Genomic DNA, 24,049 nt, shown 5'->3' with positions numbered 1-24,049 from the left:
AAAAATCTTTTTGGCATACAGACTGTCACAGCTCATTGGACATTGTTTAATTACTGTATTGGCTTCCGCCAAGCCCTGTACTCTGTTTTACTGTATTACTGTTCAGCAGGCCTTCGGTAATCTCGGATTACTGGCCGGTTACGGTGCTAAACCCATAGGGTCGGGTTTGGGTCATGACAAGTAGCTTTTTCCAACCCCCACTTATCTTCTCTCTGTCGATTGTTGCATTTTTTTTATTTATTTTTTCTTGTTTAAGTTCTTATAACTACTCACAAGTGACAATTTATTCTAATTAATACATATTCTTTTTCTGTTCTATCTCTTCTTTGCGTAATTACCTCCAAAGAAGTCTTTAATTTGTTTAAGATATAGAACTCAACCACAAAATCTGATTTTTATTTGTGTTTATTTAAAGATTGGTTTAAGCTTGTTGATCAAATCACTATCGATTGAGCCTAAAATAGATTTTTACCAACACATTTTAACACATTTCAATTCTTATTTATTTTTATTTCTAAATATCTCACGCCTAAATTATAGAACGTGCACTAATTAGCTTCCGTTTGGGAAGTGGGTTGACTTTTTGGCTTTTTTGGCTATTTTAGCCTGGGCTAAAAAGTTTGGTTTGGGAAGGGCTTTTTGGATTTTTTGCTTTTTTGGCTTTTTTTGTGAGAGAAGAATGTAATGATTATGGGTTGGATGTGATATTTTGTTTTTTGTGGCTAAAATAGCCTATTTTGTCTTTTGTGGCTAAAATAGCCAAAAAAGCCCTGTTTAGCTCTTGCCAAACGGAGCCTTAGTGTACTAACTAATGTACCAACACTAGTTATGACATTATTATTGACCACACTCATTATACAAATTACAAATTACAAATACCAAAAATCTCTTAAATTATGTCGCATTATTAATTAGTACATTAGTTAATATATTAATTGGTACATATAACATTATTCATTATAAAATCCAAACGTTCTTTTCTGAGTAATAAATAACATCATTTTTAACAAGGTTGTTGTTGAAGTGATTTTATTAAGTGTACTTAACATCCCATTAAAATTAGAATAATACTATATATACTAATTAATGTGCACACTAGTGTATTAATAGATGATGTGGTATCATTTGTATGATTTTGAGTATTTATAACTTGTATAATAAATGTGATCAATAATAATATCATAACACTAATTGATACATTAATGTGTATACTAATTAATGCATGTAGTACAACCGTTAAAATTTTTCCTACTAAGGGATTGTTTGGGATGATCTAAATAAGTGCATTTTTTGTCTTTTTACGAAAAGATATGCAGAAAAATAGAGAGGTGATGTGATGAAAAAAGATAAAAAGATGAATTATATAGGGGATGCCAAACCACCCCTAAGTTTAAGAAAATAGAGCAATCATCCTTGTTGCTAAAATAATATTCAGTAAATCTGCGTATTTTCAAAGTAAAATAAAACACAGACAAAACATTTCTAAGAAAACAAAAGAAAAAACAAAAAAAATAATGAAATCCATAATTTAATATCAACATGATTTAATATATATATATATATATATATATATTTGATTTGATAGAATTATTCAAAATGAAAAGAAATGATACATTTCGATGGGCATACAATATTACTAGTATTGAAAAAACATTTTGTTGTTTGGTTAACATGCTATGACTTCTTCTTCTTCGTTTTTTTATGGATGGTACCCAAAAAAAAAAAAAAAAAAAATGGTTGAATTTAGAGTAGACAATAGCAATTTTTTTTTTTTTTTTTCAAAGAACAAATACCAATATCTGTCAAAGAAAGCGGTCGATGAATAAATTTGCCAAAGTTAAACTTTTTTCTCCAGATGTTAAGACAAGTTTATTCTATTACACCAAAAAAAACCTAATTGTATGAACATTCTTTTAATATTATCAATATTTGTCAAAAGGTATTTTAAAGAGAGTGGTGCTACATCCTCTAATATATTACTCCTATTTTGACTTCTAATGAGGTGAAAGAGAGATAGAGAAAGAGGAATGATGATGAGTGAGGAATTAAATCCATTCTACATGATGGGTGTATTAAGAATGTCCAATTAGAATTCCCAAATATTTTTCTTTTAAGATTATCTCCTAAAACTTTTCTTCTTCCACCACCACCCAACCCAAAACCACCATGAGCAGCACACACCATACCACCATCAGCACCACAACAGCCCATGTAGGCCCGATAGAGACATCGGGCCGAGCTGGAATGGTGCCAGGTCAAGGAACACTTGACTTGAGTAAAATGCAGTGCAAATTCTCAGTCCATAACCTAGTTGCCTCTGAGCTAATCCGGTTGCAGGAATAACCGGGGTGATCCGGTTAGCCTGGTCCGGTCCTTAGTATGCGAAGTGGATATACTTTAAGTAACAAACCTACAATATTTATGGTGTGTTTGGTTGGGGAATTTGAGGAGTGATTTGGAAAGAGAAAGAGAAAATATGTATGAAACTAAATGAAATATAAGTATATTTTATTCACATTTCACTTAATTTTTTTATCAAAAATGTTTGAGACCCCCTTTTCCACCCACCCCCTTTGATCCCCTTTCCCTCCTATTGGCCAATTTTTCTTTTTTATTTTTTTTCTTTTCCTTCTCGTCCAATCACCACCCGCCACGTGTGTGGGGTGGTGGGGGTAGTGATTGGAGGGGGTCTCTATCAATACTCTTTTTTTATTTTCCTTTATAAATCCATCCTCAAATCCCACAACTAAACATAGCATTAGGGTATATCAGAGGGGCTTTTTTGGAGCACATCCCAGTAGTTCATTTGACTTGTCTTTTGCAGAGAGAACAACATCGTTCACAAGGAATCAAGTTTGATCACAAAATGTTCACATGCGGAGAAATTCAGGGTCCGTACAATACATAAAAAAATAAATAAAACATAAAGGAGTAATATATTTTTGGTAGCTCGAATTTCAGGCAGGCAGAAAAAGTAGGAAAGCAACAAAGAACAATTCGAAACCAATTAGATGAGGAGGAGGAGGACGCCGCACTCAGCCACCATTCATAACAAGATATATTATCAGCATCATCATCATTATCCCTGTCATATATCTATGTATGGTATGTATGTATCCCCTCACCTCCTTCCAAGCTTTGACAATTATTGGCACTGGTGGGTTTTGTGTCTAATATGTGGTGGTCAAGGAAGGAATGCCCCTTGATCTCCAGCAACAACACTTTAGTCCCTTCCCCCTATTGTGGTTGCTTAATTAGGGTAAGGATGTTCATATAACTGCGGATAATAAACAATTGCGCGTTGCACCGCCTGAGGAGGCAGATGCAGACGCAGATGCGGTGGTGGAAATGGTGGGTGTGATATGAGGGGAGGTGGTGGTGGTGGATAATGAAAATGAAGTTGATCATGTGGCTGGGGATAATTCATTCTATAATCTTCCTCTGTTGGTGGTGGTGGTGGTGGTGGTGGTGGTGGATATGGTATTTCCAAGGAGGGATAGTGAACTCGATGAGGAGGAGGAGCATCCACAGCTGTGGCCGAGTAGTAAGATTCCTGAGACTGACCTGACCCTGAGCCTGAGGGAATTTGCAAGTAGTCATCCGGCAGCAACGATGGGTAATGTAAATGATTGTGATTGTGACTGTGGTGGTGGTTGATATGAAGAATAGGATAACTGTCAATGTGGGCATTCTTCTTCTTCTTCTTCTCGGGGGAACTACTACCATTACATTCGTTCAGTACCTTGTAAGAGAAATTGAGGACCCCATTAGGTTTCCCATCAGAAGTACGGACCTCATAACTCACAAAGCGGATAATTCCATTGGAGGACTCTACTTCTTCTTCCTCTTCTTCTTCTCTATTAATCACATCCTTGAGCGGAACTCGAACTTCTCCAACAGATTTGTCTCCAAATATGACTAATTCAGACCGCATATCAAAATGAAGAAAGAGGTGGTGATGATTTTTTTTGATCAGGTGATAATCATCATCATCACCATCATAATCACCTCCAAGTCCGAGATTGAATCGCATCTGGTGATTCCACTCGGGATTTCCATCTCCTTCGGTATCTGTGGGCGTTCTTTGCTGCTGCTGCTGCAGCTGCTTCATCATGCTGGGATTGTCGCTGACGAGAGAGACGACAGCATAAACTGAGAGCTTCTGGAAGAAATTGAATGCTTTCAGATCTTTGCAATACATCACTCTCAGATCTAGCGATCTTGGTGATGACCCCATTGGTGTTGGCAATTGCAAATTCTACAGACTACGAAAATAATTCCCCAAAATCTTAAATCCACCCTGCGGGAACACGAACACCCCTCTCTTATTCCTTACTTACCTACCAAGCTATATGTCTCGATTGGCCCAGCAAGCTTAGATTGGTAGATAGATGTGTGCACACGCAACTGCCCAACAAAATTTTCAGGGAGGGAGGGAGGCCACGTGTATCATCATAATTGTGTGATAGTTCTTCACAACCAATTAACATTTGGGAAAACTTTAAATATATATATATATATATATATAAATTAATGGATTAATTTCACTCAAGGTAAGAAATTTAAAAATAATTACAAAAATGTAAAATTTTGTCTGTTTTCTATTTCTTTCTTTCTCCTATCTTCCTCTCCCTGCTCTCCCCCCCTCTCCCTCCTCTGCCCTCCCCTACCCCTCTCCCACCCTTCCCAATCTCCCAAGCTCCTCCCCCACCACTGAGAATCTTTTTTTTCTTGTTACATAAGGTTTGTGAATTGGGCTGTTGCTCAAAACACCCATTATTTTCATATTGTTGCCCCAAAAAAAGAAACAGAAAAAAGAAAAAAAAAAGAAAGAGATGTTTTCTAAAACTTCTCAGGAAAAAACCCAACCTGCAAAACCTTGAAAGGTGTAACCACATATAATAATGACAACAATAAATAAAAGAACAAAGGAACAAAAAGTGAAAGCAAAGAGCAGAGGAAGAATGAAAGAAAACAATAATGGTGGACGGTTGTTTCTTATTCAATATATGACCAAGGGTGTACAGTACAACAACAGACAGGTACATCAAATTCTTTTTCAAACTACAAAAATGCTATTACACTATTAAATACATATGAAACAAACAAGGATTAGGATATATATCCTTCCTAAATGCGTGTGATGTGATAATGAACAACAACAAACATTAATGTTCAGTGGCAAGACAATTTCACTCGCTCATATAATGATATAACCCCTATTACCTACAACACCTATTCAATGCTATGGGTGACTTAAATGCATACCAGTCTGATCCAGCATTTTCATACCTTCCTCTACTACAACACCTATTCAATGCTATGGGCAACTTCATGGATTGCAGTCGTCTCCAGCATTTTCATACCTTCTTCATCCTCCCCTGAGATATTACTCCAACCATATCTTCTCGTGTTCGAAAACTTAGCCCGATCAAAACTACTTCCTCTAAAACCGTTTATCTTGGAAGAAACCATGGGCATCACAAGAACTGAAGATGCATGAATTGTGTCTTCTCCCAAACCTATGGATAATGAGCAAGCAGCCTGCATGGAATTGGAAACCAACTTATCTGTAAGTAAGAAAGAATTATAAACAAATTTTCATTTCATCTTAAAAGAGAGTCAACCAGCCAATCAGAACCTTTGCCTTGACTACCATATTGGCAGCCTTCATCACCATTGCTCTCACAAGTGATCTCATGTCTTTAATTTGGGTATCTTCAGGTAGCACAACCAGCCTGTAACGAGTGTTTGATTAGTTTAATTGCAAAACCATACAAAAATGGATACATTGTTTCAAAGAAGACATGCAAAGAGTCCAAATCATGTAAAAATTACTCATAGTTTGCCTGTCTTCTTATTCTTCACTTGTTCATATTTTCAACTTTTTCCTTTACAAACAGGTAGGCTATGCTTAGATATTGTATTTGTCAAGAGAATGGAAAATGTTAGGGAAATGATGTCTAATATATCTGATAATTTTCTTCCCACTTTCTAGCCTAGCCAGAGAAGGGGGGGGGGGGGGGGGGGGGGGGGGGGGGTGTTGTGGGAACTTCTTTTACTTCATTTTTCTCTATATTCCCTATTCCTTTTCTTTTTTGCTTCATAAATCCAATATCCAAGCACAATTGTAAGGATACAAGTCAGTTGAAACTTAAATCTCCAAAAATTATCCAGAAACTTGAATCTTGTAAGCATGAAAATGTAATGCACCTGTCTACTTCAGTTGAAAGGCTTGAAGATGCCACAGAAACTAAAGCGCTATCCTTGGCTTCACCTCCTGGAAAAAAGTCCTAATTAGTTTCTATCTTCATCCTCAGCTAGACAGAATTAAGAAAAGAACTCCATGACCCACAACTATACCTTTTGCCTCGTCTGGTGCCAGCAAAGAAATGCCTATGAATACAGAAATCATTCCTAATATGAACATTGTTGTCCTTAGAGCACCAAATACCTGCTTACGCAACAGTCAATAGTCTGCCAATGTGTGTGTGAATTCAAGAGAAGCAAGACTGGACATATGCCAACAGACTAAACTAAAGCGGGTTAATATTGAGTAAACATCAAAGGTGCAACACTTTTTTCTACAGGATACATCATACATGATTCCCACCACATGGACATCTCTAACCTTCAAGTCCACATGGAGCAACTAAGCAAGATATTTGACCTCAATTTGCCCCAGAGCAAATTGCTCTCGCTTGATCCCAATTATTTGAATAAATTGGCTGTCCAAGTTTTACATAACCAGGAAAGAACACCGACCCATTATGTCAAGAAGTACAACTTGATTTCATCTGGTCTGGTTCAGTCTCAAACCAAAGCTGAGCTCACTACAGTTGTTTCTGTTCCTTTTAACCCACAATCAAAACAATGTGTAATGAGGTTAGCCGGTTCTTTATCAAGTAGTGAAATATGAATACATAGATTTTATAAGACCACATTTTAATTTGCATACACTTGATAAACTCACACTAATCAATATTATATGATAAATTTATTTTTATTAAACTTTATATTTGGGTGGTTTCGGGGCTGGACAGTTTACCTGAAACATCAACCTAACACCACATTGACTAAGAGTTGATTTAGATTTGATAAAGTCTTAAGGTACTGATATGCGCACACAGAGAGAGAGAGAGAAAGAACCTGATATTCCTGAAAGTATACAAATCCTGTACAAATGGAGAAGAAAGTCCATGCAATCTGAAACATAGGAACAATAAGTATTGCATCGAAGAGTGATAATCCTTCATTCAACCTTGCCATCTGCAGTTGTAACAAATTAGGAATAAAATCAGGGATTCCCAAAGTTCATTGTCTCCACAAACTCGTACATTGTAGAAATATGAAGAAAAAAAATTGACTTATTCATGTAAACATTACCCAAAAGCCAGCCGTACTAAGAAATAATAAAAGCATGGAGTATGTGAACCAGCTATGCAACTGATAGCCACCAGACATGGACAATCTTAGCAGGTTAGAGCTGCAAAAATCATGTCAAAAAGAATTACAATTCTACTTTTCTTTGTCTTCTTTTTTTGACCATCCAAGATGGAAAATAAAAATAAAAATTGGAAAATTACACTGACCTCCCGTGAGGTTTGGAAAAAATACAATTAAGCCTCACAGTCTCGACATAATTACATTGACCTCCCTTTTAGTAAGGTTAAATGCACCAAAACTAATCTAGATGGTACGAAAACACAAAAATAAACAATGTAAAGTATACATTTTCGTGTACAAGAGATGACAACATCATTTTTTCATCCATATAACTAATAAATTATTGGTGAAAAGGGGGCTAAGAGTTATATGAATTAAAATCTCAAGGGCACTCAATGTAATTTTGTCAAAATTATGAGGTTTGCTGTATTTTCTCTAAATCTCAAAGGAGGTCAATGTAATATAAAAATTTAAAGCTTCAGCTTACTTACAGGGATTTTGCAAACAACACCGAGCATGATCCTACAGCACCAGATACAATGGCATAGGAAAAAGGAAGTAGCATTTGCCAGTAGGGCTTAAGGTCATATCCAGGTATTGCAAGAAGTACTTCTCCCCTCCTGCATTTTCCAGTTTTTATTGAGATGACTGAGATAGCAGATTGGTGATTAATTTATTATACAAAGGAAGGTATAAAAGAAAGGATGAGAAGGAGAAAAAAAAAGGTTAGCTCCTATAAGTGCACATCCAGCTGGATCTCACCCTATAAACAACATATACAGTAGTCTTTACCTGTACACAGAGTGATGAAAGGCAACAACCAAGACCAAAATGAGACAGTAAAAGAGGAATGTAATGTTGCTATACTTTTCTGCCAACTGCTCTGGTGTGTAAACTGTCAAGAGCAAAAGAGAACATAAAAAATTCACTTGACCACAAAAACAAAAACAAAATTCAATAAAGCTGTGTTTGGTTGAGAGATTTGGGATTGAATTTGGAAATGGAAAGGGAAAGGGAAAAGGCGTGTGAAACTAGGTGAAATATAAGTATATTTTATTCACATTTCACCTATATTTTCTCTTTCCCTTTCCAAATCCCCCAACCAAATACAGCGTAAGAGAACCTATACTAACAATGAGCATAGGTGTGACCAGTGCAATTGCATGAATTTCTTACACAGCCACAAGAAAGGAAACTTCCTCAAGTGCACCACTAACTGCATGGATTTCTGCAGGGAGTGGGGTAACTGTGATAATGCCACATCTAAGAGCTCATTCGTATGAAAGACCTTTTGCACAAGACCTTACTAAGTTGACAGCAATAATGAAATATCCACATGATCATTCATATGAAAGGATGTTTGTACGAAAACTTACTAACCACTGCCGTGACCATATATAGAGGGGAAAAAAGGCTGTTATATAACAGACCATATTCAAATAGAACTCCATATGGTAAACTTCAATTTAAAACCTCTTCAATTGTCCACATATATAATATAAAATGTTTTCCCTCGTAGCTGACTCTTAACATATATCTAAGGAATTTTCTGTGATGTTTAGGTTCAGTTGGGTATGAATACGTTTATTGTGACATTTTTCAATAGTGTGCAATCTACATCATCCTGCTAATTTTAGACAATTCTTTACATCCACTTTTGGAGTCAAGAAGTCAACAGCTTATGCCAAACTTTTGAACACGCCAAGAATCATCAATATTCAAGTCCTTGATTGTATTAAACTGAAAAATATGGCTCAGAAAGTGATCTTTGGCACGCGTCAACATTCTTAGGAAATTAAAGCAACTTATTCTCAGACGTAAGTGACATACCAGGCGACTGGTGGTTCCCAAAAGCAACAAGAAAAGTGTTTCCAAGGACAATAAAAGCTGTGGCAACCATTACTCTGTAAAAGAAACAATATATTTGATACAGAAACTCAGCTAGAGTCAGGTGGGAAAAAAAAATACGACTCACATCATCATTCTAAAAACATGCCCTCACTTAGCATAACATACTTGACAGTCACTGTTTTATTCAAAACAAAGTATGCAAATGCAATGTTGGACACAAATTGAATAGATCCCAGGGCTGCAAGAAGTGACTGCAAAACAAAAAATAAAACATAATTAACGAGAGAGAGGATGGAAGGAAATTAGATAGAAACAAAAAACTGATTGCCAAAAAAATTATATTATCTAACAAGTAAGCATGTGTAAGTCATCAAAATGGAAAGATAATTATGTTTACAATTCTAACATTGTCTTCATCTATTCACTAAAGGAGCCATATATTGTATTTCATACAGACCTGAGCAGCATATCCAAAGGAAATGAAATTAAGACAATTTCCAAGAGCAAAAAATAGAATACCTGCATGCCAACAATTATGCATTTGGGTTACGAAACAATGGAGCATGATAAGAGGAACATTTGTAAAGAAACAAGCACTTGACAATGAAATTTTACCAATTCTCCAAGTCTGGAAGTGTATGATGGGTTTCGTTACAATCTTTCCATTTGTACTGTCACCGCCTAGCACAGAATGCCTTTCTCTCTGCAAAAGTTCAGTAACTCATAATATCTTGCAACAAAGAGTGAAGCCAAAACAAAAGTGCGGTAACAGATGTTGGTGGGAATTGGGAAGAAACCCGCAACATAACAAATGTAATCAAGAATACACAACTACTGGTAAAGTTTAGAGGCCAACCTTAAATAATTGAGAGAAGGCTTTGTTGTGTTGGGATTTAGTTTGAAATGGGCATATATGACACTTAAACTACTTGATGAGTGTTGGCTGAAACTGCCAAGTCAGCAATCCATTTGAAAAATTGAATTTTAAGCTGGAATATTTCCCAGTAACACTATGAGACCCAAAAAAAAGAAAGAAAGAAAGAAGGAAGATAAAATAAAAATAAGAAGATTCGAAGCATACAAACTCAAGGTGGAATTCCAATCTAAAAAATTGCTCTGGGTGATTAATCTCTCCTTTATCAACTATTTAATCCTTCAGTGGTGTTTCATTACCAACTGAAGTGTGCTCACTAGGAGTCATGGCATACAAAGTAAGGAAAAAGAACAAAAATTTAGCGCACAAGGTCAGCTGTCAGAAATTTCAGCAATGAGCAAAATGTTTGGGCCCCCAAGGCAAATCTGTAATTCAATGTGTTTACATAGCGTATGAAGCTATAAATCCATCAATCAGTAGAACAGAAAATGCAAATGCCCCACACGCGCACGCACACACACACACAGAACCTCCATGTGCAAACCAGTTAACTCTGTAACATACAGATCATTGGGACATATTGGGAAAAAAACAGAATCTTACCAGAAAAAAGTCCCAATTATTGTTGTGGTTTCTCAATCTAAACTCAAAACTTCAAGCTAAAATTTAAAACAAATATAAAGGTGTGTGTGCTGGATTTAAGGCCTGATTATCATCGTAATAGAAGATCAACCGATAGTCATCCTACTACATAATAGTTATACATACATGCGTGTATGTATACATGTGGTACTATTGTTTGAGGGATTTGCATGGTAATAAATCAAAATGAACATCCAACTCCCAATCTCTATCGTGGTTCATGGCCTCAGAAGCAGCACCCACAATTGTGCCATCGAAAAAAGGTTTGAAAAGGTTCTAAGGAACCAGGCCTAGTATTATTAGTATAAAATTTGTGACACTTCTGAATTCATGGTTATTCAAGCATTTGATACTTCCGTATTAGACAGACTATTGAAAGGTCTTCCCAAGCAGCACTTATTCTAAATGTACGTAAATGATAATTGTTGGAACTTGAAATGATTCAAATACTGGAATAAATTTGTAAAATGCTGGCATGATGTTTGGAATACAAGAAACAACAAGCATACTATGGAAGTGGCTTACATACGGATGTCAAGATAAATAAGTGGCAAGACAAACGAGGATAGATAATATTCAAATTGAATAAATTTATGAGAAGTTTGGAAAACACCTCTCATGGACAAGGCAAAAGAAATGGATCCAAGCGATTTGTCAAAGCGTAAAAAAGACTCAAACTTCACAATAACAAAAGAGTCAATGGGCAGGTTTAACGGTAAAGCGAGCAAATGGAAACCCAAAAAATATGTGCATTGAGGCAGAAACATCAAATTAATAAACAATGGCTCCAGAAAGGGCATACAAGAAAAGAATGGTTCATGTACCAACAATGACTCGTTGAAACCACTTTTGAGCAAGTTGAGTTGGGTGTTATATATTGCCAGGTCACTTATTTCCTCAATTTTGTCTGGATATATCATGCAAATCTACAAACTCGTGAACTATGACTTTTGAGTTTTGTCTATAATGAAATCTCATACAAATGTACAAGCACAGGAGCCATGAAGACCAACACAACAACCACCATTCAGAATGGAGCCATTAACAGTTGAACATTTAGTTCCGACCGGCTTGTGCTTGGGTGAAGTGGGGGTGGAGGAGAAAGGAAAGAAGTACCTCATCATGACCTAATTTGAGAAGGTTGGTCCCAAAATTGATGGCAATGCTGCCAAAGAGATTGATAAAAGCTCCAATTACCCACTCTCCCATGGAAAAAAGATGCCAATGAACCTTCTCTTTTAAGTATAGTTAGAATATGATGATGCTCTCCTTGTGAAGTCTTCTTCACTGATTCTGGCACAAGAATTGTTGAAAGAAACAACTGATTGAAGAAAAGTAATTTGTCTTGCATCCATCACTGAGGTTTAAGGGCCGACATGAAGCAAACATTTGCAGCCAATTCTGAAAACATTGAGTATTACCCGCAAACTGCTATATTCTGTATCATAATTGAAACAAATTCAAAGACACATACATAGATACAGAGGATAAAAGAGGGGGGGAGATCCATATTCATCAATAATCAAACTCCAAACGGAAAGAAGCATGCCTAAGATGATAATGGTTAATTAAAATTCCAGTGGTAGGTAAAATATATTGAAGAAAATTGCAGCTGAATGCCTGCGGAGTTCAACAAATTGCCATACTTGGTTCACACAACCAAATTAATTATTGGATTTGATGCCTATGTGACTTGGCTGCGACTCTTGAGGTGAATCTCTTTGCATAAATAGGTACCAGACCGGATCAACCAAAAAAAGGCACAGGGTTCATACATAAATTTGCCAGACAAATAAAAGAATAAGAAACAAAACTGAAGATGACAAGATCAACAACATAAGAGGGTTAATCAGCCAGCCATAAAAGAAACAAACAAAACTGATGATCTATATCTATATCTATATCTATATCTATATCTATCAACCCAATAATAATAATAATAACAATAATTGAACACGGCAGTTGTTGATCTGGCCGATCCATTATTAGAAACATCTAATAATTAAGGAATTTGATGGCGGAATTTGAAATTAAAAACAAAAATAATGACAGGAAAAAAACAAAGAGGATAAAGAGCGAGATGAGCTAGTTTAAAATGCAAGTTGTACCGTGGGGAAACACAAAAATCCTGTGTTGATGATGATGATGATGAAGACAAACAGACAGACAGACAGCCTCTCCTCCCTCGGAAGATTTGATGATGAACCAACAAACCGTAGTAGAGCTTCAAAATTCAATTTTATATATAACAGTATCTTTTTTTAAAATTATTTTATTTGGGATTTATCCAAAAACCATAACAACCGATTGCGAAAGGTGGCGTCGACGAGCGGAGAGACGAACCTGAATCAAGAAAATTGTTCTCAGGTTGTGGCAGCCTGGCTAGCTGGCGTGTATCCTAACTATTTGAAGACTAATCTATCTAATATTTAATCGGCAGAATGTGTGCTTTTGAAAATCTTGTAAATAAATTTAAATATAATTGTACTTTTCTTTTCTTTTTCTCACTCTCTTCAATAAAATCTATATCAGAAAAAATATTTGTTATTCAGCAGGTTTTGAGAAGGTAGTAAAAAATAATTTTTTTTACTTTTATGTAAAAAAATTAAAACGATAATCTTCCCAAATTGTCCCTCAATGTCAGCACAACAGGTCAATGCTCTCAAATACATCTTAATTGTAGCAATATAGGTTTTTACTGTTCCCTAATTTTAGGAGCGTGAAACACAAAGAACACATTTGTTTGCTTGGATTGGACTATGGGATACGATTCACAGTTTGATAGATAAAATAGTCTATTGTTTAGTTTAGAAATTTTGTATTGGATTGTGAATTCATCCAAATTGATAATCTCCTATATAGTAGTGTTGGTTACATATTTTGTATGAGTCAATTACAATTCGACGCGTGACGAAATAAGGGTAATATAAGAAGACTATTTAGGTCCTCGATCCTTATCGTACACGTGATAGTTAGTATTGGTTATTAAGAGATCTGAGTAGCAGCGGATCAACAAAGAAATACAAAGTGACGTGGCCTCAACGGTTACTCGCATTTCAGATTCAAATTTAGAAGGGAAGCTTAATTGCAAGTAATGGCGTAATGGAGCTAATATTGGGGCAAAATAATCGATGATCATGGAGGAGCAGTTTGACGGTTGGAAATGCAATTCGATGGTCAGCCTGGAGCAATATAAATAGTAGAGAAGGCCCCAGAAAAAGCCCCCAGGACTCAGATCCAAAAAACCAATCCTTTATATTTATTTTCCTTTCCAGCTTTACATTTACAGTTATTTTTTTACATTTAGAGTTCTTTACATTAAAATTCCTGCACTGCACTTCGTTTCATATGAGTTGTTCTAAGTAGAGTTGCTGTAAACCTCTACGAGACTAAGTTTGGATCATTGTAAGTCTTTTTATCTTAATGAAATACTTCGACTGTTTTTCAATTCATTGTTATCTGTTTAATTCTCCAAAATCAAGCCACCAGTAAAAGTCCTCTTCATTGAGGCTGAAAGAACTAAAACACAATCGTCTGATAATTGGTTGGCAATTAATTTTCTGTAAGAACTAATTGATCCTTGCTGGCACGCTCGCAATTACAACAATAACCTTCGAAAGCCAAAAAGCCAACATATATTTTTGGCACGCCCAGTGGGACTACATTTAAAATGGCTAAACGTAGAAGACAATGAGAAAATGAACGCTTGGAAGAGGGCGTGGAAGGAGAGGTAGAGATACCTAATCCAGAGGATAATGTGATAACACATCCTGTGGAAACTCCCATTTTATCAGAACATATGGTCGAACAGACCAATACTTCAGAACAAATACCACATGTTCGTAATATTGGACGAGACCAAGGAATTGGACCATCCACTGTCCCATCTACTCAGCCAATGAATCCATGTGGAGGATTAATAGATGCAATGGGACAGCAATTAATGAACACAATAGAAAGGTGGGCAACATCATTTTTGGATCGAATGAATAATCACCAACTAACAAACGTAAGACACATGGAGGAAATTTCGAATGTCCCTCAATAAAGATTGGCTAGAGATAAACAATATATGCAAGTTAATAGACATTCTAATGGTCAAACTAGTAATCAGAACCATGAAAGACCATCACCTCAGTCTTGGTACGAGCCTGTTCCAAGGCCTGTAGTAGGTCAAAATGTCTCAGTACTTAACAGTGAAGCCATGCAATTTGGTAGAACTGGTCCAGTACAAGAAAATGGCATAAGAATGATTCCAAATCCCATGTTCGAAGCCATACCTGGCACAAGGGGGTTCACTATTCCCTTATTCAAATTTATACCCGGGGGGTTGGAAGGTTTTCCTACAAATGGAAGAGACACAACACCAGTTCCAGCATCTTTCGCAGTTTTTTTTGTAGGACAAATTCAAAGGGGTTACCCACACCCTCAACAATAACCTGCACCACAAAGACAACTAGTTCCAAACATGCCACATTATGGACCAAGAGGACCACAAGCACAAGTTTGTCCACCAAATCCTGTGTTTGTTCCTCCAGCGGTGGTTCAACAGGCACAAAATATGGTCCTTAGGGACCAAATTGCTGACATCGTTAGGGAGATGTGTGGACCAATGGCTCGGGGGGTCCAGACTCCTGTATACAGAAAACCATACCCAGACTGGATAGATAGGGTACATGAATACCCAAGAGGCTTCAGGATACCAGATTTTGCCATTTTTTATGGGAATGGAAACCAGTCAACAGTAGAGCACATCGCTAGGTTCGTTGCTCAATGCAGTGAATTCACTAATAATGATTATATGAAGCTAAGACTGTTCCCAAACTCTCTAACTGGGAGAGCATTTGTATGGTACATTAACCTTACACCTGGCTCAATCCAAAATTGGCAACAAATGAAAGAGGCATTTCATGCCCAATTCTTCCAATCGGAGCCAGAGGTTTCTATGGCAAACCTGGCAAGGTTGAGTCAAAGGCCTGAAGAGAAGGCTACTCAGTTTATTGTCAAATTTAAAAGGGCTCGAAATAAATGTAGAGTCATTTTGCCGGAGGCAGAATTCGTAAGATTAGCTCAAAATGGTTTAGAGTTTAGGCTTCGAAAGAAGTTTGACTCAACAGAATTCAGAGACTTAATGGAACTGACTTACAAAGTATCTAGATATAAAGCATTACTAGAAGAGGAGCAAGATTGAAATAATACATCATACAAGACATATTACAAAGATCCTAACTATGAGATTGATGCAGCAAAGATTGTGGGGAAGGAACCTGTGATCTGTGAAGCATTGATTCATAAGGATACAACAATTGACCAGCAGTTTAAAAAGAAAGACCTTCACAGAAAATACTCTTTCGATTTAACTAAGGCAGATGACATCTTTGATCATTTGCTTGCGGCCAATTTCTTTAAGTTACCAAAAGGGGTTAAAATTTCATCTCTTGATGAACTTAAAGGGAAAGTATATTGTAAATGGCATAATTCTTAGTCTCACTTCACTAAAAACTGTGTTGTTTTTTGAGACAAGATCCAAAAACAAATTCGGAAAGGGAGTTTGAAATTCCCAGCCAAAGCTGAAAATTAGAGAGGTGGCAGCCAATGCCATTATGCCAGATTTTCAGAACCTGTCTTTGAAAGAATTGGAAGAAGTCAATGTGCAGATGCATGTGGCCAACCAGACAGCAATCAAGAAAGATACTGGAAATCTGCCAGCTATTGGACAAGGTTTCTCGCACCAGAGGGAAGACTCTGAGGAAGAAGCATTGGATGACGATTCCTTAGAAGCAGCTGTAATGCAGAGGATGTGTCCTAGGTGCAAACTAAGCTACAAATGGTTAAAAGAACTCCCGATTGATGGGAAGCAATACTACAAGGATGTGCAGAGACGTCCTAAACCAACCAATGCTTACAATAAAAGGCCACATCCATCTGGCGTCAGGCAGCAGCCATTGAGGGATGAACCAACAGTTGACAAGATGCATTTCAAAGGCAAGAAGCCTTTACATGAATCCAGGCCAGCTAATTATTACAAAATGGGGAGCAGTCATTCTGGGAGGAGGTTGGAGAGAAGTTCAGCTTATGAGATTAAAGCCAAAGATTGGTCCCCTAGACCAGCTTCACGCAAGGTAGAAAGTGGGCACCTTCATCGAAGGCCGGAGCAAGGCCCAAAGCATGAAGTCAGGATCAAGCAGTGGCCATCGCAGCTAGCTTCGAGGAAGGTTTCGAAGGAAGAAGGAAGTAGTTCAACGGCAGAGTCAGCAAGTTCGTCGGTACCTGGGGTCCCAAATTGGTTCGTAATGCAAAACAAACCTAGAGAGGTGTCTACCCAGAGAGAGGTTGCTGGAAACCAAAGTAGGATGGTTAAACCTCTTGTGGTGGCTCCAAACAATTAGGTCTTGCTTAAGCACCCAAAAACAAAGAAACCAGATATGGTCTCCGTGATTTCTAGATCACAAAGGAGAAAAATTCAGCGTAGGTACACTCAGTACCAGCGAGACCTGAAAGAGAAAGGAAAGAAGGATCCAAAGTCAGACCATACTCCAAAACCAACTCTACAAGGCAAAATGGGTTGCAGTAGAGAATAGTTGGCCAAAGTTCACTTTGAATTAAAAGCCAGAGAGAAATCCAGTTTAGCGGGATTGAAGAGGGCATTGATGGAAAGTGACAGCGAGGCAGAGACGGAAGTTGGCTTAAGCCAAAAGAAATAAATGGTTGAAGAAGAGATGTTCGAAGCCTTCATGGCTGAACAAACATTTCTGGTCAAAAAACCAGTCGTGATAGACCATTCAAAGGATGAGGTACCAGAGAACAGCATGAAGGATGCTGCTGGAGTGACTGAACAAGGTGGCCAAAAGGAGAAGCAGACATAACTAGTTATCCAATTTGGCTCAGTGTTAGTGAACATGGTACACATACTACCGCATGAATTCCAAGCTGGAGATGAGAATCAAGAGGGGCAAGAAATTGACCCAATTCCAATCTCTCATGAAGACTCACAAGTGAGTATGGTACAAGATAATTTCGCAATGGTCACCCCAATGGAAACTGAATATGAGAGTGAGGAAGTGGTAAGTATTAACCTCTCGTATCCTTTTGAGTATCCCTCGAATTCTATGACACAACATGTTAAGCCTTTGTATATTAAGGCCTTCTTCGATGGGATACAGTTGAACCGAGTCTTGGAGGATAATGGGGCAGCGGTGAACTTACTACCGAAATCTTCCTTGAAGAAACTAGGGAAGAGGAATCTCAGGTTAATCCCAACCAGTACAACCATCGTTGGTTTTGCGAGTGTGGGAACCAGGGACTGCATGACGGCGTTCTTCGTCATCGACAATAATGCTAAGTACAATGCTTTACTTGGTAGAGATTGGATCCACACTAACAAATGTGTGCCTTCCTCTTTGCATCAAAAAATAATGATGGCTCTAGGTAATGGGGAGACAGAGGAAATTGATGTAGATTGTCAACCTTTCATAGCCTGCGCAGACTTCGCAGAAGCCAAGTTGTATATTGAGGGAGTGACACCACTCAGTATACTGATGAAATCTGATGGCTCAGCTGAAGTAACGACTGATGAGGAAGTGACACACCTGAAGCAATTAGTCCAGGAGAGTGCTGATGAAGAGGTGGTCGTTAAAGATGACAATGATGCTTGGTTGTAGGCAGCAAGATGAAGCACCGGAAGCCAAGTCTTTGGCTTTAATTAAGTTTTCAATATTGGATGTAAAGTCAATAGTCCAGAAAGTGCAGGAACAAGAGAAAGAAGTCATGATAATTAGCTACAAGCAGGAGCAGCAACAAGCCAGAGTTTTGGCCCTTGATAAATACTGTGCATTGGACATAGAAACAAAAGTCTAAGAAATACAGGAAGAATAAGCCTTGTGGATAGACTTCGTCTATGAGGAGGAGGATAAAGAGGTTGAATCAAAGAGCCTGGGAACAGAACACGGTAAGGAGATTGCTTCGAAGCCTGAAGGAATCAAAGAAGGAGCTCCAGTAAGTGCTCAGATACAAGACCCCTTAGAAGAAATAAATTTAGGGGAAGATTCTGTACAACAACCCATTTATATAAGTGCTTGGTTGAATACTCTTGACAGGAACCAGTTGTTGTCTATTCTGAGGAGATATAAAGATTGTTTTGCATAGTCTTATAATGAACTACCAGGATTGGATAGGTCATTAGTGGAACATAGGCTCCCTATGAAGCCTAACTTCAAGCCATACAAACAAAAATCCAGAAGAATGGGTCCAGAAGTGATTCAGAAAGTTAAAGAAGAAATTCTTAGACTACTCAAGGCAGGCTTTATTAGGACAACCAGGTATGTTGAATGGCTATCTAATATTGTGCCTGTAGTTAAGAAGAATGGCAAAATGAGGGTATGCATTGATTTTAGAAACCTAAATCTAGCAACTCCAAAAGATGAATATCCTATGCCTATAGTAGATTTGCTGGTGGACAGTTCAGCAGGGTATCAAATTTTATCAACGATGGATGGGCACTCTGGTTATAACCAAATATGCATTGTAGAGGAGGATGTTCACAAGACAGCATTCAGATGTCCTGGGAATATTGGAACCTTCGAATGGGTTAAAATGCCATTTGGCCTAAAGAATGTTGGGGCCACATATCAGAGGGTTATGAACACTATCTTTCATGACCTTATTGTAGGGTATTTAGAGTGTTATATTGATGACATTGTAGTTAAATCCCAATCCATGAAGGAACATCTGTTTCACTTAGAAGCAGCCTTTGAAAGAATGAGAAAGTTCAAATTGAAGCTGCTCTTAAGTGTGCTTTTGGCGTATCATCTGGAAACTTCTTGGGCTATGTAGTACACAAGAAAGGAATACAGATTGACCAGAATAAAGCCAAAGCCATCATTGAAGTCAGACCTCCATCAAGTAAGAAAGAATTACAAAAGTTCCTTGGACAGGTTAATTTTCTTCGAAGATTCATTTCTAACACTGCAGGGAAAACTAAAGTATTTTCTTCCTTATTAAGACTGAAAGATGAAGAGGAATTTGTGTGGACAGCAGAGCATCAAACTGCTTTCGAAGGTATCAAAGCCTACTTGGCCAACCCTCTAGTGCTGATGCCACCAAAAGGTGACAAGCCCTTGAAGTTGTACATAGCTGTAGCAGAAGATTCGTTGGGAGTTTTCTTAGCCCAAGACAATGAAGAAAGCAAGGAGCAAGCTGTTTATTACTTTAGTAGGTTTTTAAATTCTTGTGAATGTAAATATTCAGCTGTAGAAAAGCTTTGCCTTGCACTGTATTTTGCTACAATGAAATTAAGATATTATCTTTTGCCTACAACTGTCTTGGTAATTGCAACCACAGATTTGGTTAAATATATGTTATCTAGACCTATGTTGAGGGGAAGAATCGGCAAGTGGATATTAGCCTTGTCAGAATTTCATTTAGAATATGTTCTCCAAAAGGCAGTGAAAGAACAAGTTTTAGCCAATTTTTTGGCAGACCATCCATCTCAAACAGAGAGCCAAGAGATAATGGAACTTGGTATGGCTAGTGTTGAGCCATAGCAAATGTGGTTCGATGGATCGAAAGTCAATGGCCTAACTGGAATTGGTATAGTGATTAAGTCACCACAAGGAATAGAAACTGTACGGGGAGGAAATAATTCTCCTCGTATAATCTTGTTGACCAAGTCCACGCTCCTCCGTACGACGTCGCTTTGTCACCTGAAAACACAAACGTGAGCTAGCCGGCGGGTGTGTGTGCCGGAAACCTCTCCGATGCCTAAGTCAGAAAACTTGACAAATAGACAAGGCTCTAAGTTTTCAGAAAGATTGTGTTCAATTACCTCCTCCAAGGTGATGTTTGTAGGCTTTTATAAGTTTCCCGTGGCACAATCCTAGTAGGACTTGTACTTCTCCATGCAGAGTCCTCCTAGGATTCATTCTCCTAAGGATAATGCTTATCCTTTTACACCCTCCCCACTGCTTAAACCAAGTGGGATGGTTTTCTTCACGGCCGAACTACAACATGACCGAAATAACATTGGCTATGCTGAGCCACATAGAAGGCCGAACTATCCTTAGCTCGGTCTTCTCCTCTAACTCATTACTCCGGCTGCCCTTGTTCAACCTTGGTGTGCTTAGGTCAACCTTCCCAGTAACAAGTTCTGACCGACCTAACCATAGTATGTGACGACCGGACTAATCCCGAATCCGGCCTTCCCTGTACACATCGCGACCGGACTAACTCTAAGACCTTACTCCGAGTTGTCTCTGGACCGGAGTAGAATTACTCTTCCTTGGGCCGAAGTAACTATCTCTTCTTGAGCCGGAATAAACTCACCTCCTTAGGCCGAAGTAACTTTGTCTCCCCAAGGCCGGAGTAACCTTGCCCTCTAAGCCGGAGTATTCAGTACGGCCTTTTTACGTATTCCTTCGCGTTTTGGGCCTCAATGCCCAACTCTCAGCTCGGCCCAATTTTTCCCAAAAATTACCCTCTCAATTGCCCCTTAATTCCATCTGTGCAACATGATTGGGATTACCAGCCTTTTGGCCGAGCTAGAGTTTGTTACACTTTTTCAGCCGAGCTAAAAAACCCTTTTAGCCTTTCCAGCCGAGCTAAGTTTACCTCAGGCATCACTATGTCCGGTCAAAACGTCTCTTCAATCATAGTGTCTGTAACGCTTCCCATTCCAGTGACACGTGGCAGGCTCTGATGGGCTAAGGACGGCTGTCACGCCGTCTTCGTGCTTTGAGATCTCGAGACGGTTCCCGCCCAAATTTTGGGCTCTCTAACAAAAGTGAACCCTAAGGCTAGGGTATCTTCACTTTTACCACCCTTCATACTCTCCCTCTGCTTTTTTGGCTGCTCGAGTTCTTGAGCTTTAAGCTTACTGTGTTCGTGCTTCCGTTGCTGCCACTGCTTCATCTTCAACTTCTTCTTCTCCAAACTGGTAAGTTCTGAGAAAACTTGTTGTTGTTGTTCGCTTTCTTCATTTCTGTTTTTTCTATCTGGGTGAAGCATGCTCGTGTATTCTTTGTTTTTGCTTCTGTACTTTCATGAAAAAATGAATAGAACTTGTATGTGTATGAACTGTTATGTAGAAAAACAAGCCTCAGATCCAAAATCACATTGCGACCGAACTAGGATTCTGTTTGCCCCTAATACGTAGACTTCTGTAGTCAATAACCGAACTAGAACTTGTAGGAATGTCAGTAGCTTCCTCTGAACCACTCTAGCCAAGATAAGATTACCGAACAAGCTTGCATATACCGAACTAGGTACTTCGGTCTCCAACCGAGCTAAGACCTTGGGGCCAAGCCGGCTTTCTTAGTTCTGAAACCGAACTCAGAAAGCCGCCCCTAGGGGCTCAGCCGGAGTAACTTTTCTCACATCGCAACCGATTTAGGCCTTGGGACTAAACCAGCTTTCTTAGTTTTTTAGACCGAACTCAGAAAGCTGCCCCTAGACGTTAAACCGGTCTAAACTGCTCGAAACCGAGCTAAGAAACCTTCTGATGAGCCGAGGTAGAACCAGCCCGCTAAACCGAAGTAGGATTTGTATATCTTGCTTATAATTTGTAGCGCGGTCCAACGATCTGTGCTTAACCCCTTTGTTTTCTAATTTGCAGACTTAGGTTGCCCAGGCACTCCCGCGTGTGCTCAACCGAGCTACTGAGCCTAGTTTTGGTACCGAAATAATTTATTCATAAATTATACAATAAATGGGTAAGTATAGATATTTAGTCGAAACCCCTGGTGGCCTGGCCGAATTTAGGCAAGATTACCAGATTCCTGATGATGTCCATCTGGCGTTGGCCAAAAAAGATGCTACCCCCTGGAACAATGAAGGCTTTGTGCCTTTTACCCTTCAATCCATAATAGAGACCGGACTACGGTTTCCTGTCCAACCGCTAATCTGCGAATTTCTTAGACAGACTAGGTTATGTCCCACCCAACTATCCACCAATACATATCGTATTATCATGGGGATAGCCGCATTAAACCACCAAACCGGACTGAATCTTGGTCTAGCCGAGATCTTTCATCAATACTCTATCGGCTCAAAGAATGCTGGGTGGGTCTACTACCTTAGAATTCGCCGCCGCCGAGAGAAGATAATCAAGCACACTCCGGACAAAGATCTTAACGATGACGATTTCTTTTGGGTCTCTGGGAACTTTGAGGATTTTCAAGCTCAAATTCCTGGCCGACCTATAAATTGGAAAATGGGAGAGCCTGGTAATTTTACTTCGGTCTTCTGCTTTGTAAGTTATCTCGGTTGTTTAGTCTGTTAGCCGAACTAACACTTCTCTCTTTTTTGCAGATTTTGCCCATCTCCATTCCCTGTATAGCTATCCTAACCTCGGAGTCTTGCGAGCCGCTTTTCGGGTTAAAGAAAGGGATTGGGCCAAGCTTCTAAATTTCGAACCGACCTACCGTTACAGCGGTCGACGGAAAGCAAAGGTGACTGACTTCCTTCTTGAAGAGGCACCGGAACCGGACCCAACTTTGCCCGAGATAAGACTTGTCCCTCTAACCGCAGAAGAAGAGATGGCGAAAAGGAGCAGGGTCAGGGCCCTTCTAACCGAAACAGCTAGGCCCGAAGTGGCGCCTCCCAGCCAACCGCAACCTGCTGTTGTCGCCCTTCCTTCCCAACAGCCATCCTCTTCCCGCCGAACCAAACGTGTCCGAACTTCCGAACCCGAACGAGTTCTGATTGATGAAGAAACTCCTATTCAGCCGAGCTTACCACCGAGCCCCCAACCGGAGTCTTCCGACCGAACCATCGGCTGCTGGGCACCGAAATTAACCTTCAACGACCGAGACATTCTAGACACAGACTCGGTCGTTGCTGAGAAAGACCACCTGTTGGCCATCAACCTGGCCAAGAGCGTGTGTCTGCCCAAAGACATGGAACATCACCAAAAACAGTTAACCACCGAGCTGAAGTCCATCCGGTCTGCTACTAAATCCATGATTCTGGTTAGTGACTTCGGTTGCTTTTCTGTTTATGTTTCTTTTTCTTTTAAACTCTTTCTTCGGTTAAAGGGAAGTTGTTTGCTTTGGCAGGCTATACAGAAAAACCAAATCACCCACAGGAAGGTACTGGAGCTGAGGAAAGTGACTAGGCAAGCAGCGGCCGAAGCAGAGGCGAAATCGGCCGAACTCGAAGAAGCCAGAGAGGAAATGGCCGAACTACGAGGTGAGGTCGGTCGTTTGACCGGAATGGTTAGTTCGGCCGAGGCCGAGAAACAAA

At 38.9% G+C, this 24,049-nt stretch overlaps 2 protein-coding genes across 3 annotated transcripts; both read right to left on the bottom strand.

The window, feature by feature from the left end:
• Nucleotides 1-2,838: 2,838 nt before the first annotated feature.
• LOC145789965 (uncharacterized) lies at nt 2,839-4,482 on the bottom strand. The gene has a single exon (XM_082867735.1). It carries the CDS (start codon nt 4,235-4,237, stop codon nt 3,251-3,253), a length of 987 nt encoding a protein of 328 aa, XP_082723861.1. The 5' UTR covers nt 4,238-4,482; the 3' UTR covers nt 2,839-3,250.
• Nucleotides 4,483-4,965: 483 nt separating this feature from the next.
• LOC114318772 (magnesium transporter, putative (DUF803)) lies at nt 4,966-13,465 on the bottom strand. Of its 2 annotated transcripts, none has more exons than XM_082867733.1 (14): nt 12,922-13,465; nt 11,930-12,251; nt 9,913-10,000; nt 9,755-9,816; nt 9,463-9,548; nt 9,277-9,350; nt 8,239-8,341; nt 7,938-8,066; nt 7,387-7,486; nt 7,150-7,269; nt 6,364-6,454; nt 6,214-6,280; nt 5,642-5,738; nt 4,966-5,544 (listed from the first exon to the last, which is right to left on the bottom strand). In XM_082867733.1, the coding sequence occupies exons 2-14, from the start codon at nt 12,020-12,022 to the stop codon at nt 5,311-5,313; spliced, it is 1,344 nt and encodes a 447-aa protein (XP_082723859.1). In that variant the 5' UTR covers nt 12,023-12,251; nt 12,922-13,465; the 3' UTR covers nt 4,966-5,310. The 2 variants fall into 2 exon arrangements, with proteins under 2 accessions (XP_082723859.1, XP_082723860.1); XM_082867734.1 differs by having other exon boundaries at nt 13,157-13,266.
• Nucleotides 13,466-24,049: the final 10,584 nt, after the last annotated feature.

The sequence above is a fragment of the Camellia sinensis genome, chromosome 4 (genome assembly GCF_055761805.1).
Source record: "Camellia sinensis isolate YWXY chromosome 4, ASM5576180v1, whole genome shotgun sequence".
In the NCBI taxonomy this organism is placed as follows: domain Eukaryota; kingdom Viridiplantae; phylum Streptophyta; class Magnoliopsida; order Ericales; family Theaceae; genus Camellia; species Camellia sinensis.
Note: the sequence above shows the minus strand (reverse complement) of the source record. Positions and strands in the feature narration are given on the sequence as shown.